At 33.1% G+C, this 15,577-nt stretch overlaps 1 protein-coding gene across 1 annotated transcript; it reads right to left on the minus strand.

Annotated features, from left to right (window-relative positions):
• Positions 1 to 11,189: 11,189 nt before the first annotated feature.
• LOC131622511 (uncharacterized) lies at positions 11,190 to 12,541 on the minus strand. Its single transcript, XM_058893547.1, has 2 exons — positions 11,789 to 12,541; positions 11,190 to 11,711 (listed from the first exon to the last, which is right to left on the minus strand). Exons 1-2 carry the CDS (start codon positions 12,539 to 12,541, stop codon positions 11,190 to 11,192), a joined length of 1,275 nt encoding a protein of 424 aa, XP_058749530.1.
• Positions 12,542 to 15,577: the final 3,036 nt, after the last annotated feature.

Below are 15,577 nucleotides of genomic sequence, written 5' to 3' on the forward strand. Positions count from 1 at the left end.
ATTTACAAATATAAATTTTTTATACAAAACATATATTAAATATTTTAAAAAAATTATATATAAAGATTTTATTAGGAGCTAGACAAGAAGAAAATTGAATTATAATTGTGAATATTTCACCTAAAATATTTTAAAATTGAGAAGCACCAATATTAATATAATATATATTTTTTACAATAGATTAACGTGATAAACTTTTATGAGAAGAATATCTAGGAAAAAAACAATTAAAAGAGTTATAATGGTAGGGTCACACCCACAACTTTTTCCACGACTAACAGAAACTCAGGCGTTGGCTATGTAAAACAATAGTACATTTATATTTTCCATAAACGATATATCCTATACTATTAACCGGTTGATTATTAACCATATAGAGTATATCTAAATTATGATGCCCTTATAATTGTGGGGCCCTGTGCTGTGGAGCAGCTTGCATAGGCACAGGGCCGGGCCTGAATACATGGCAACTTGTCTACAATGAGATGTGATCTTTTTATTTCATTTTAATATGTGAAAAAGTAAATGAATTTCCCAACTGCACGATTAGAGCATTTTTAGAATTGATTCCATGCTTATATGTTTGTTATGAGGACCAGTTCAACCTCATAATGACACCAAGAATTGAGCCACATGCATGACCATGAACCCAGCCACGCAACCCTAGCCTTAGCAAGCTAGTGCGAGGGAGCGGAGCTAATCATCCTCCATAATAAGGGATCTAATTAACCTCATAATGACTTGAATTATTTCCCTAATACGTGAATTGACACATTCTTTCACGGTCCATACCTTAGAGAATGAGTATTAGGCCAGAGTCGGTTCACATGCTCGCCACGTGACCCTTCTCGTTTGCACCATAAGACCATCCATGTTATATGTGGATAGGATGATAAATGTGTCAAATTCTCTAAGGCTCACACGTGCTTTTTTAATAATTCACATCCTTTCAAGCACCAAACCTAAAAGAGCGATGTGATTAAGGAAAAATATATCAGCTCATAACATATCAAACACGGGGCCAAGAAGGGTGATGCGATTAATGTAGGTCATCCCAATCCACGACCAATTCAATCAGGGAGGAATTCATACAATGCATATTGATGTGGCTAAATATTAAAATAATTATAAACTAAATATATTAAAAATAAAAAATAATATTGTATAAAACAATACATTTATAATGAAAATTGTTGATCAAATATAAAAGATTAACAAATATAAAAGTGTGAGAGAAACTTGAGAGGAGATGATACTATTTCAAAAATTAAACGGTACCGACTAGTCGAATTGAGAACTGGAAGGGTCATCATTCTAATTTATTATTGGATCGAATAAGCTATTAAACCAACGAGAGCCGGTCAGAACCGACCAAAACTAGTAAAATTGGCGAATTGACGATTTTATAAAATCGACAGATAAGCTATAAAATTAAAATATAAGTAGAGTTTGTTCATAATTTATTTGAAACAACTTTTTCACCTTGAAGTTAAATTATGAACAAACTCTACTCATAATTAGGAACACGCACACGCACATGAGAATATCATAAATAGAAAACATATCATATGAGTTATAAGAGAATGTGAGAATGTACTAACAATCATTGGATTTATATTTAATTGTTGAGATTAAAAGATATTTTTAAATTTTGATTAATAATTTCTCTTTCCTCTTAATGACACATAATTTAGTGAAGATCCCAATTTAATCTCAAGCATTCCTTTTTAAATCTGATGGTTCTGATGCATTCTCACATTCTCATATAACTTATCCATTCTCACTAAATATAGCCACAGTGTGCCTACATGTAGGTCTGGCCATGTATTCAATACGAGGCATGTAAAAGCGAGTAATTTAGGCACTAGGCCTAGAAAGATGAGTTTTTTTTTTGGTACATTAATCCAGCGCAAAGTGACACACCTTTGTTCGCTAAACAACAAAAATAAGTTTTATAATTATTGTATCCACAAAGACTAATGGTTTCAAAGAACGTTTGATAATTTTTAAAATTCGAAATAGAAAAGAGTTGTATATTTGTTTGATGCGTGAAAATAAATTACAGAAAATAAAATGGAGATTTTAGTGTTAATAGTAAGAAAGCTTGCTAGGAGTAGATTTCGTCGTTACGTATTTATGATGCACATCTATAGGTCAGTAATATGCTCATGTATTAAGTTATTAATATTACCTCTTGATGCCCTCATTCGTATCTCCTTTCGGTCTCCACGTGGTCAGATCCATGCATTATCTTATAGCCAATATCTCAGTCTATTAACCAATGCAGAGCATTAAGTTTCAATGGTTATAAAGTAGAGATACTTGACACTGGTCCCACTATAGTATGTGAAAATATTGAACCTAATCATATCTCCAGGCATTAGTATCCAATAGATGATTATATCGGATCTACTAATGGCAAGAACCTTTCAAATGTCAAGTCATACCATAAAAAAAGTTGTAGGTAAAACAAACAATGAAATTAAAGAGTCATCAATATTAAATCTTGAGTAGAATTACATTGAAAGCCATGAATTATTTAATACATGAATATAATGACCATATCTAACCCCTAAAAAAGAGATTTTAGCAACGCTTATTCATTGTAGTCGGTGGTAATTGCGTGAAGCTAATCTTGTAAGTTTATCTGCCCTATCACTTGATCCATTCTTTTTCCTTTAGGCTTCCTGTCTTATCTTTCTGTTATAGACCAAGGTGAACCTACTCTAATTCTACACTACCTCAATTAACCAAAACTCCATTTGCAAATGAACGGTAAGTCTTTATTTATAGGCACGATTTTGGACCCCTCATTAGGTGCATCACCCTTGCGGCTAGCGAGCATGCTTTATTTCCCATTCAGTAATTCTAGCTCTCTGACAAGTGGCCATAGCCGACTTGCCTCGCTAAGCGCACTCCCTCTGCGCTTTAGCGCATAAACCCTTACTTCACCATAAAGTACTTGCATCTGAACATACCACATATCCATCTTCTTGTTCCTAGCACACATTTGGTTAGGCCTATTGAGCCTTAATTTTTAGGGTTTTGCTCTGAATTGGTTTTTCCAAGCTGAATTGTAGTTTTCCAGTCCTTTTTACCTGTGTTTAGTTAATATATACTAGGAAAGTCCAAACATGTGTTTTCTCATTGGGGATTTTTGTATTGATTGCTTGTAAAATAAGTTAATAAGTGCCTACGTATTTTGAGACCATTGAAGTTTTGTTAGGAGTAAATTAATGGTAAATTCATGTGTTAATATAAGTGATTTCTTCTCTAAACTAATGCAAATTGTGATAAATCCATAGGTTTTTATGAAGAATTGAATTGAATAAGTTTAGTTCAGGTATAAAGCAAATCGAATCACTTGTGGGTGTTATTGTTGCAGGTTTTGAGCTGAATTGGAACTTAAGAAGAACATGAGGAGGATAGAGAGCTTGAAGTCTCAAAGGCAAAAGAAAAAGTTGGTTTTTGCAAAGGTCGCGCCGCGAGAGTTCTTCCTTGCGCCACGAAGATATCTCTGTTTGAGGGGCGCGCCGCGCCAGCCCGTTGCCGCGCCGCGGCCTCGGCGTTAAAAGCCCAAAAGTTCTGTTTAAAAGCCCTAGCTTCCAAGAGAAAAGGGGGTTAGAGAACTTTGTGAAGAGCGAAATTAGGAGAGCATTCTGAGTTTGCAATCAAGAACAACAATTGAAGGCCAATTCTTTACCAATTGAAGACATTCCATTGATGAAGATGAATCCTTCTATTAATTCTTGTGTGTTCTTCATGTCTATGGAGAGCTAAATTCCTCTTGTTGAATCTAAGGTAGTAGTTAACCTATGAATATACAATACCATTAATTAATTCCTGTGAACAATTATTTGAATTCATTATCAATAAGAAACCTTGTTTTTATTCTTAAATTATCGTTGAATCTTTGATCGAAAGAAAGGATTTAACTTTTGCCCTAGGTTACTATATTGATTCAATTGCAATTTGCAGAGATGGAATTGGGATTGAGTTTTCATAATTATCGTTCTTAATTACTATTATCGATATTGATATTTGGAGAGATCGAATCTCATACCGATAAAAGTTATCTAATTTGATTTGCAGACATGGAATCTTATTTGAGGATAAGTGAAGATAATGATTCAAAAGATTGTTCAATTGTGAATTAATTGATAATTGTATAGGAATAGGTTGATGAACCCTAAGGTTCAACATATTTCTCTAATCGTTAACAACAGTTCATTACTCGCTTTTAATTTATTGTTTACTTTTGATATTATTAGAATCATAAAACAATCCAACTCAATTTTCCTAACTCAAAATAAACAACTATAGAACGACAGTGATATTAACCAATCCCTGTGGATACGATATATTACCGAAAATATTTACCCAAAAATACTTTCAACAAATTGGCGCCGTTGCCGGGGATTGGTGTCAATATTGCACGCATTGCAATAGTTTTTTATTTTGAGTTATTTCCTTATTTTTAGTTATATTATTTTTAGTTATTTACTTATTTTTAGATTCTTTGTTTAGTTACTTATTTTTAGATTTTTTGTTTAGTAACTTAATTTTAGATTTATAGTTTAGTTCCTTTATTTTATATTTTTAGTTAGTTACTTTATTTTAGATTTTGTTATTGCAATAGTCTTTTAATTTTGATTTTTTTTATTATTATTATTTTTTTTCTTGTTATTTCACTTGTTTGCTAGTTTTGTAGATTTGTGTTTGTCGGAATGTTTGACCCAAATATAAATGTTGCGATTCATGCTCAAAACGAGATCCTATTTCAACAAATGGAGTATCTCCTTCAAAGTGTGTCACAGTTCACACCTCAAGTTAATGAGTTTCATGATATCGGATGGTGCACACCGGAAGATGCGATGGAGTATCATATGGCTAACCATGAATACCAACAACAAGGGTTTTCACACTATAATCAAGGTTATCAAAGAGGACCCACTGAGTTAGAGGAAACCATGAATCAATTCATGCAATTCTCTTTAGCCATTCAACAAAACCGGGAAACGCAAGATGTTCAACTTACCAAATTCTTCACCGAGCAAAACGTAAGTCAAGTCTCAACCTTTCAAAACCCTATGACTTATGTAGAAACCTGCAATGCTACTTCTATAAGGAGTGTAAAAGTGATTGATGAGGAAGTTGAAAACAATGATGATGACAAGGAAGATGTTGTTGAAAAGGACAATATAGAGCATGTAAACATCAAGAAAAATATAGAAAGTGAGTATGAGCTCTCAATGAAGCTACCTTATCCAAGACCTCCTAAAAAAGTAGATGATATGTTAGTCGAAGGAACAAAAAAGGAGGATATAATTAAAGAAGTTGTGAATGAGTTAGAAACTTCAAAAGTTGAAACTTTTTCAAAAGAGAAGATGGTGGACTTAGAGTTGAAGAAGAGTAGTAATGCAAATGAGCATAAACTCTCATTGGAATTACTTCCTCCACAAGTTCCTAATAAAGAAGGGAAGGAGAGTCATTGCTTTCAACCAATGGAAATGTTTAGCAGTTTGCAAATCACCATCCCATTTTTAGAAGGTTTAGAGTTAAAGCCAAAATGTGTCAAATTCATCAAGGATAGGTTCTCACAGAAGAAGAAATTAACGGATAAGGAGGTTATCTCTCTTGAGGAGAGGAAAAAACAAATGAAGGAAGAGAGATCGCGAGTTGAAGTGGTAAGAATTAAGGATGAAGAAACCAAACAAGCAAACATGAAATACTTTTGGGGCTTCACATTGGTAAGAAAAGTGCCAAGAAAACGAGATAATGGTTGATGATTCAACCATGAACCGTCGAGCCATGCGACGTTAAACGAAGCGCTTCGTGGGAGGCAAACCACGCTTCTAATGTTTTATTTTGTTTTGTTTATTTTTATTTCAGGAAATAATAAGGGAACCTTTCTGGTGAAAGCTAGGAAGAGGCAATTGATATTGCAATTCCCTCTGTGAGTCAACCCTCTCGGGCTTGTTACGAAAAATTGAGGTCAATGTTTAGTTCAAGTTTGGGGGTGGATTTACTCTTTTGCATTTTTCAATTTTTTATGCTTTTATGTTTGTTATTTGCTCCCAGTTAGAGTAAGTAGTCCCATAACAAAACGAGAATCTCAAGCGAAGTATCAACAATGAAGCAACATGTATGAAAGTGGTAGTAAGTGAATGAAACAACATATTTTTTTTAGTTTCACTTTCTTTTTCAATAAGAAACAAAGCAGGTATGAATTTTCAAACTCAAACTCTTAATGTGTGCAATGAAACTTAAGGTGTTAGTAAATACTGTCAGAAGTTCTTTATGGTACATTGTTTATTGGATCAGCTTAGCCTTAACCATTGTGAGGAAAGCTTTCCATTGTTTACTATATGCAGGAGACCATCAATTATTTTGACGTGTTTGTATGATGCTAAACCAGTTGTCGCATCGTTTGTGGAAATCTGTGGAAATGATTTAGGCATTTGTTTGAATCTGAGAGTTTTTCTTTGAGCCGATTCCATCTAAAAAACTTATTTGCTTCTGTGAGAGTGTGATCCGTTGCTAACCATTCTTTGAGCCTGAGGTCAAGATAAGCATCATAATATACACCAAGGAAAATATCTGGTGAGTTTTGATCTCAATAAAAAGTTTTGTTCTGGACCATCAACCATAAAATTTGGTGATGTGTTTTCTCTTTGACCTTTTTAGAAAGTAGGGGAGCATTCATATAATCTGAATACAGGTTGATCTCCAAGTTGGGGAGAGTCACACTCAAAAGAAGAGTAAGTACTTATGGTAATCGGTGAAAGAAAAAAGAAAAGTTGTAGCTTGAAAAAAAAGAGAAGTAACAACGTTTGAATATAACGATTGTTGAAAAAAAGTGAAAAAGAAGAATCAAGATACGAATGAATGAAAAAAAAGATGGACAGGTAAAGGAAGTAGAGTTTTAGAGAAAAAGAAATAAGTTATGAATTGGATGCTTCCCTATATTAGGAACAACCCTTGATTATCTTCTTTTCTTTGAATCTAAACCACATTACAACCATAGAAAGACCTTCTGATTCTCAGATTCCACAGTACTTGATGCTAGCAATTTGGTGAACGTATGATATGGATCTTTGTTGATTTAATTGTTTGGATGAGTGTTTAACCCCTCTTTTATTCATCATACTTTTTGATGAGAGTGATTAGTGCTGATTCAATTACAATTGTGTAATGTCTTGAACTTCTGGAGGTAATTTGCTTTCAAAGTTTGTTTCATGTGTATATTCTGAGTTTGCAGGCAGAAGAGGAGTATTTGACTTAGTTACTGGATTGAACCACTTGAGAAAAACTTTTTGAAAAAACTTGTTGCTTGATTGTCGATAGACTTTGCTGGAGGTAAGTAATTTTGTTTAGGGACAAACAAAACTCTAAGTTGGGGAGAGTTTGTTAGGAGTAAATTAATGGTAAATTCATGTGTTAATATAAGTGATTTCTTCTCTAAACTAATGCAAATTGTGATAAATCCATAGGTTTTTATGAAGAATTGAATTGAATAAGTTTAGTTCAGGTATAAAGCAAATCGAATCACTTGTGGGTGTTATTGTTGCAGGTTTTGAGCTGAATTGGAACTTAACAAGAACATGAGGAGGATAGAGAGCTTGAAGTCTCAAAGGCAAAAGAAAAAGTTGGTTTTTGCAAAGGTCGCGCCGCGAGAGTTCTTCCTTGCGCCGCGAAGATATCTCTGTTTGAGGGGCGCGCCGCGCCAGCCCGTTGCCGCGCCGCGGCCTCGGCGTTAAAAGCCCAAAAGTTCTGTTTAAAAGCCCTAGCTTCCAAGAGAAAAGGGGGTTAGAGAACTTTGTGAAGAGCGAAATTAGGAGAGCATTCTGAGTTTGCAATCAAGAACAACAATTGAAGGCCAATTCTTTACCAATTGAAGACATTCCATTGATGAAGATGAATCCTTCTATTAATTCTTGTGTGTTCTTCATGTCTATGGAGAGCTAAATTCCTCTTGTTGAATCTAAGGTAGTAGTTAACCTATGAATATACAATACCATTAATTAATTCCTGTGAACAATTATTTGAATTCATTATCAATAAGAAACCTTGTTTTTATTCTTAAATTATCGTTGAATCTTTGATCGAAAGAAAGGATTTAACTTTTGCCCTAGGTTACTATATTGATTCAATTGCAATTTGCAGAGATGGAATTGGGATTGAGTTTTCATAATTATCGTTCTTAATTACTATTATCGATATTGATATTTGGAGAGATCGAATCTCATACCGATAAAAGTTATCTAATTTGATTTGCAGACATGGAATCTTATTTGAGGATAAGCGAAGATAATGATTCAAAAGATTGTTCAATTGTGAATTAATTGATAATTGTATAGGAATAGGTTGATGAACCCTAAGGTTCAACATATTTCTCTAATCGTTAACAACAGTTCATTACTCGCTTTTAATTTATTGTTTACTTTTGATATTATTAGAATCATAAAACAATCCAACTCAATTTTCCTAACTCAAAATAAACAACTATAGAACGGCAGTGATATTAACCAATCCCTGTGGATACGATATATTACCGAAAATATTTACCCAAAAATACTTTCAACAAGTTTCTATTCAAATTTTTGTTAGGAATGCATATGACCAAATGGGGAGTTTGGATTTTGGATTCCTATTTCTAAATTTCTCATGTATTCTTGTAGTGCAAGTAAGCCTCTATGATAGGCCTCAATTATGTTCCATTCATGAGTGAAATAAGTTTGTAGGTTTCTATTGACATCTTCCAAACTCACTGATACCTACTGGTTCTAGTGAGGTTTCGAGGTTGGTATTTTGAGGTTATTGGTCCTATCACTACTACAAAAGTACTTTTAACCTCAGACGCTGTTTACAGTGATTTCTAGTAAACAATCGCTAGTCCTCCAAATCAATTACTTTAGTAACTTACTTGATCGACTAGATTGATCCTAGGACATGTGTCTGAGTTTCTTATGATTATATTTACAATTGAAATCATGTTTTGATGCAATTGCTTCTCTAATGAATGTACTAAAGTTTCTTGAAGACAATAAATAAGAAGAATGTAAAGTAAGACAATTTGACTATTGAAGATAAATGACAGAAAATAGTAAAGAGTTCGACTGGGCAATAAAAGAACAAAAGAATTGTAAATTGTATGTAAAAGACTTTGTGTTTGATAAAATAACTTTGAAAAGACAATAATGGTGTTTCTTATACTTACATTCTCTGCAACTCTTTTCTCTAACATTGGTACTTTGAGTAGATTGAGTGATTTGTACAAATTGAACACCTCTGAATCCTAACATTAAGATTCTTATTTATACTAATTCGACCCTAACGGTCTTTTGCTAAGAACATGCCATGTTAGACGTTTGCATAAATCTTTCGAATAAGAGATCTCCACGCGTCTCTATAGATAAAATACTTCAATTCAAATTCAAATTATTACTTATTCGCAGGTATCGAGTCTTCGGCGCATTGCATCCGAATGATTTAAAATTTAAATCCAATAACGAACAAAATTTGATTTCGACCCTTCTGCCTTTAAGATAATTTGGGCTTCTGTCTAAACTTGTCCAATTACAGCCCAAAGCCTTAAAATCAATATTTTAAAAACCGGACCGGTCATCAAATCGGCGAGGGTACTGGGTCACTAGTTCATCGGTCGAACCACTAGGTCACTGGTTTAACTGCATGATCAAACCGGATAACTCGGTTTAATAAAATTGTCATTATAACCAAACTATATAGATATAAAACCAGTTGAACTGGATCATTCAATCTCTAAAAATTTATAATTAGCACTTAAATTTTTGAAAAATATATTATGATAAATTCACTAGTTGATAAATTAAATTCAAATTTAAACATAAGTATCACACATAACAAAATAGTACAAAATTACAAAGTCTAATTTAAAGCAAAGTCTAATTGCAACATAATCTAATTGAGTACTTTAGAACAAAAATACTCAAATATCTATTAAATTTAGTTCCAAGGAGGTAAAATTATTTCAATGTTGGGATCTCCTTCAATATCAAAACCATCTCTAGAAAAATCAATCGCATTTGCAGCATTTCCCCCATCAATGATATCATTACTTTGGTTGTTTTCTCCGGAGTTAAGTTGTGCATCTCCCTCAATATCAACCTCATCCAAATTTAATTCATCTATAACAACATCAAATTAAAGAGTTTAGAAATTGACATATTTTAAGAAATTAAAATAACATAATTGTAATCACAAAAATTAATGTCATACCAATATCATTTGAAATAGGTTGGATTGTCATACTAGCAAGATCTTTGCGTAGTGCTTCCACCTCCTCAATGGTCAAGAATGGTGGTGAATCCTCCAACACCCAATTAGAATGATCACCAAGTGTTTCAAAATTAATAGGATCATAATTTTGTTTCTTCTTGGTTCTATAAATCATTAACGGTAATGTCAAACATAAAAGCAAATAATCTTAACAAATCAAACAATAATATATATTCTTAACAAACCAAGAAATATCACATACTCTTAAATATAGAACCACAGAATATTCTTAATAAATCAAACAATATCATATATTCTTAACTATAAAACCAATATTTTCATGTCATCAAGACAAAAACAAAATAGTCTTGTTTATAAACCAAACAAACCAAACAATCGCATATTTCTTAACTATAAAACCATATCCTATATTCTTAACCATAGAACCAATATTCATGTCATCAAGTATCGAAACAATATCATATAAAGCATAATAAGTGCAATACCTATTTTGTAGCCGTAAATTGTAACGAACATAAACGAGATCGTTAAGTTTTTAATGCTCCAATCTATTTATCTTTTTTTAATTAATTCGTTCAAACACACTCCAATTTCGTTCATAACCAGATGCACTACAAGTTTGACTCAAAATCCGAATAGCCAGCTTTTGCAAATTGGGCGCTTCAGTTCCATAAGTGTCCCACCATTGATCTAGAATAATGCATCTGAAAATAAATTAGAAAACATTTTAAAATACATATTGACATTGTACTAAAATGCTTAAAGTTTATCATATAATTTTACCTGGAAAAGCTTCATCTCGGTTTTCTACGATTGCTGTCCTTCCAAAACTACCTTCACAATTTTTGAATGAAGTCATCTAAGCAGTTAATTTAGATCGCAAGTCCTTACTATCATAAGAATACTTTTCAATGACATCCAAAAGGCCTTGGGTGGTGGACTTGTTTTTTTTTTTCATATTCCGGACCAAATCTACTAGATGGATTTAACCAATAACCAGCAGCATGAAGATTTTTCCGAAGTTCTGCATCCCAACAATTATCCGAGATCTTCAAATAAGGCTCTACTTTCAGCATATTTCTTCTAAACCTCTTCTCAATCTCCTCTCTTGCTTTATACATAGCTCGGTAGAGATATCCCATAGCTGGTTTATCTTCACTATCAACAATAAACACACGTACAAGAGGTTTTGTAATTTTCACTATGTCAGCACATGTAGACCAAAAGCTTGAGTCTAAGACTTGTTTCACAAATTGCTTTGCCTTGACATCTTTGGAATAAGTAGTGGTTGTCCGCTCTTTGGATGTTACCATGGCTCTTAGTGCATCTTTATGAGACAAAATACTTTGCAATGCAATGAAATTACTAGCAAAGTGGGTTGGAGCAAGACGGAGTATTTCTTTTCCACTTCTTTTCCACCTGTATTTTGTCTCATCAAATACAATGCAAAACAATGATTATATATGTATTTAGTAATTTTTGAAGCACGTGACACTGCCCCACTTACTTCCTCTAATTTCCCCATGTCTTGCAACATCAAATTAATACAGTGTGCCGCACAAGGAGACCAAAACAACTTAGGAAACTCCTTTTCCAACAACTTTCCAGTAGCAACATAGTTCACAGCAATATCTGTAACGATTTGAACAATATTTTCTTGGCCAACATACAACACTATTTCCCTGAAAAGCTTAAACAATGTTTTCGCAGTTTTAGAAGCACCTGAGGCATCAACAGACTTTATGAAAACAGTTCCTTTGGGGCAATAAACTAAAAAGTTGATAAGAGTTCTCCTACAACGATCAGACCACCCATCTTCCATAAGAGTACAACCTGTATCCTTCCAAATAGAACGATATTGCTCTATCTGTATCTTCACGTTATCAGCCCACTTATTTAACAAATTACCACGAAGAGCATGCATGATAGGAACTTTATATCCAACACCCATACAACAAAGAGCATCAACTGCAGGTTGAAAATACGGTGAATTTGCAGCATTGAAAGGAATAGATGCATCAATAAACCACTTGGCAATAGCAAGATAACACTTTTCTACCACTTCTTTACTTTGCATCACACTTTTTAAAGTAGGTTGAGCTCCTGGAGTTGTTCTTGGTAAAAAATAAGTACCAATGTGAGTGTCATTCTTTTTAGATGCACCAATTTGCAATTCACCTCCCTCCGCAGCAAATGACTCACTTTCAGCCACATCTGAAGCTTTTCTTTTCTTTCTCCGCTCATTGAAATGTTGTTTCATCTGAAAAGGAATTTCAGCCCAAGTGTTGCTTTACCCTATGAATTCCACCTCCACCAAAAGATTTGTGACAGTACATCTAAACAAGATATTTTCCATTAGGACTTCTAGTATAATGTGCTCAAGCAATATCAGCCTTTCCTCTAACATTATTTTGAACTAAACTTTGAGCTGAAGATGCTTCTTGTGATGGTGGTTGTGATGATGGTTTTTCCAGAAGATGCCATATTCCTGTAAAACAGTTTAAAATTACCATATAAAAAAAATACCTTGTTAATGGATCATAAAGTAACAAAAAAAAGGACTATACACAAACAACTTATACATAGAAAAAAAAGTAACAAAATTGCCATATAAAAGTAAAGTATACCTTGGCATATTCCTGTTGGAATACATAGACAACTTATACACCTAAAACAGGACTTTAAAAAAATGCCATAATGATAACAAAAAAAATACCATTAGGCGAGAAACAAAACAAGACTTTGAAACAAGTTCCCCTTTCATATTTCTCCTTATTTTGAAAAATGCCATAATGTGTAATTGTATTTCTACAAAGACAATACGGAATGTCCACTGTGTGGAATTTAAAACTTGAATATGGTCATGAAGAATACCAAAAATATAGACCATATAAATATGACATAGTGATCCTACACAGAAGCTTGGCTAGCAAAATCTTTTTTTTCATTATGTGTTATTAGTTTTATTTGTTTTCTCTTTTGCTTTCATTATGCTTTTTGCCTACTACTATAAATTTCTTTATTTTTTCCTTCTCACACCATAATAGACTTTGAAATAAACATTGGAGCTATTGGAAGAATACATAGACAACTTAGCTACGGTATGGATTTGATTAACAGAGGCTTGAGTTTTCTTTACACCTAAAATAATTATAAAAGATTTCATTCTTGTTTGTCACAGATACGTAGTATTATTTATATACATAAATTCATCATTAGAACAACAACAAGTGCAGAAGAATTGACATACGATAGAAGATAAGTCATCAAGAACAACAAATACTCTAGACAACAACAACAAAATCAATAATTTCAATTTCAATTTGAACACTAACCCTAATTTTTAACATATATCGGAATAAAAAATGAATAAACATACGATGGTGCAGCAGGATTGAAGATGGAGGTGCGATGGCGGAAAAGGAAACAACCGACGTTGTTGTGTAGACGGAACGGCAGTGCATGGTTGCCGTTGTTCTTGTTCGTATTCCACTCCTTTCTTTTGTTTCTGGAAATTTATGTGTGGCTGAAGACTGAAACAAGTTAACAAAACAATTTTATTTTATTATTTTTTTTAAAATTTAAAAACCTCAAAACGACGTCGTTTTGAGTAAAAAAAAAAAGCAGTTGAACCACCGGATTACAAAAACCACCGGTTTTCCCGGTTCGTACTGGTTCGTCCCGGTTCACACCGGTTCTGAGACGTGGGCGATCTAACAAGTGAACCTGGCTGGTTCCCGGTCCAACCGGTCCGACCGGCTGGTCCGGTCTGATTTTTACAACACTGCCTAAAATATTCTTTTTACTTTCGATCGCTATGTCGAAATTACCAGCCAACATACGCGAAATGTGTTTTACCTCGGTTATAGAAGTGAGGTAACGAATGGCGGCATAAAAAGTAACGACTTAACACCTCAATTTTTAAAACACCGAAGGGTAAATTATTTGCACATGAGTTCGAACTCCATCATCTTCACTTTTATAATTTACAATTCTAGTGCCACATATATCTCGGTTTATCAATAAAACCGATGGGTAAATTAGCTTTTTTAAAAATTAAAACTCGTTACAATGTTGACATAAAAAATTAATAAAATAATTTGTTTACAAACAACATTATTTACCCAGAATATTACATTATTTACACAGAAAAAAGTTAATTATCACAAGATATAGATTTTAGATTTTCAAATCATATAATTCCGAGGAAGATCAAATGATGGGTGCATAATATTCTCTATGACTTTTGCTTGCATTTTTTTGATATGAACATAAAAAAAGGTTAGAAAAAAAAGGTTAGATAAATAAGTGATTTTCTGCTCGAGTAAATATTTAAAAACAAAAACCATAAATCTAAATAATTTTCTGCTCTTGCAATCCATCATAGAGAACTCTTTATGATAAACACTCTTGCGAACCTTAAAGTGAAGGATAGTTTCAAGCGCTTCATGATGTTTAATTATCAATTTTTGATATTCAGAATGCTTTTGTAATGGAAGTTATTTATGTTTCAGGGGACCACTAATGATAGTGTCTTGAGCATTAATAGTCATGAAATGGACGACGAGAATTTGATTAAGGACAGTGATAAATATCCTCAATTTTAACGCTAAATTATCCCCTCGGTTTTTAGAAAAACCGAGGTACAAAATATTTTTCTTTTTGAAGTTACATTGTTTGCACATGATATTAAAACACAATATTGCAATAAATCCAACTTCTTAGTTGTGAGGAGTTATCTATTCCAAACATTGGAAAATGTTATATGGATTGAATGCATCCAACTTCTAAAGGAGATATTCATTCCAACCATTGGAAAATGTTTCTCTGCACTTGCATTCCATCATAGAATTATTTTTCATGTTTCTTAAAGGAAATGATAAACATCTCTCTCAAAGAATGATGCGTACGAGTTATGATTATGGTAAAATCTATTTAAGGAGTGATTTTCTAGTTAAATATGATTATCTTATCCCTCGGTTATAATGAAAACCAAGGGGTTAGACCATTTAATTTACAAATAAAAAATATAATAAAAAAGAGATGTTCCAGTTTGTTTTTCCCATCGGTTATGTGAAAATCCGAGGTAATATGTTGTTTTAAAAACTAATTAAAATGTGACGAGCATGCATTGAAATCATATCACTAGAATAGCAATGCTCATCTATATTTAAGTCGTAACGTCTCTTTTGGATTTTCAAGGAGGCTTTTGAGCTATTTAAGCGTAGCATTCCCAACCCTTTGTATCTTCAAACCTTGTTTCAAAGTCTTTTCGTATTTTCAACGTCTCATTTCA

This window comes from Vicia villosa, unplaced genomic scaffold, assembly GCF_029867415.1.
Source record: "Vicia villosa cultivar HV-30 ecotype Madison, WI unplaced genomic scaffold, Vvil1.0 ctg.000030F_1_1, whole genome shotgun sequence".
NCBI classification, from domain to species: domain Eukaryota; kingdom Viridiplantae; phylum Streptophyta; class Magnoliopsida; order Fabales; family Fabaceae; genus Vicia; species Vicia villosa.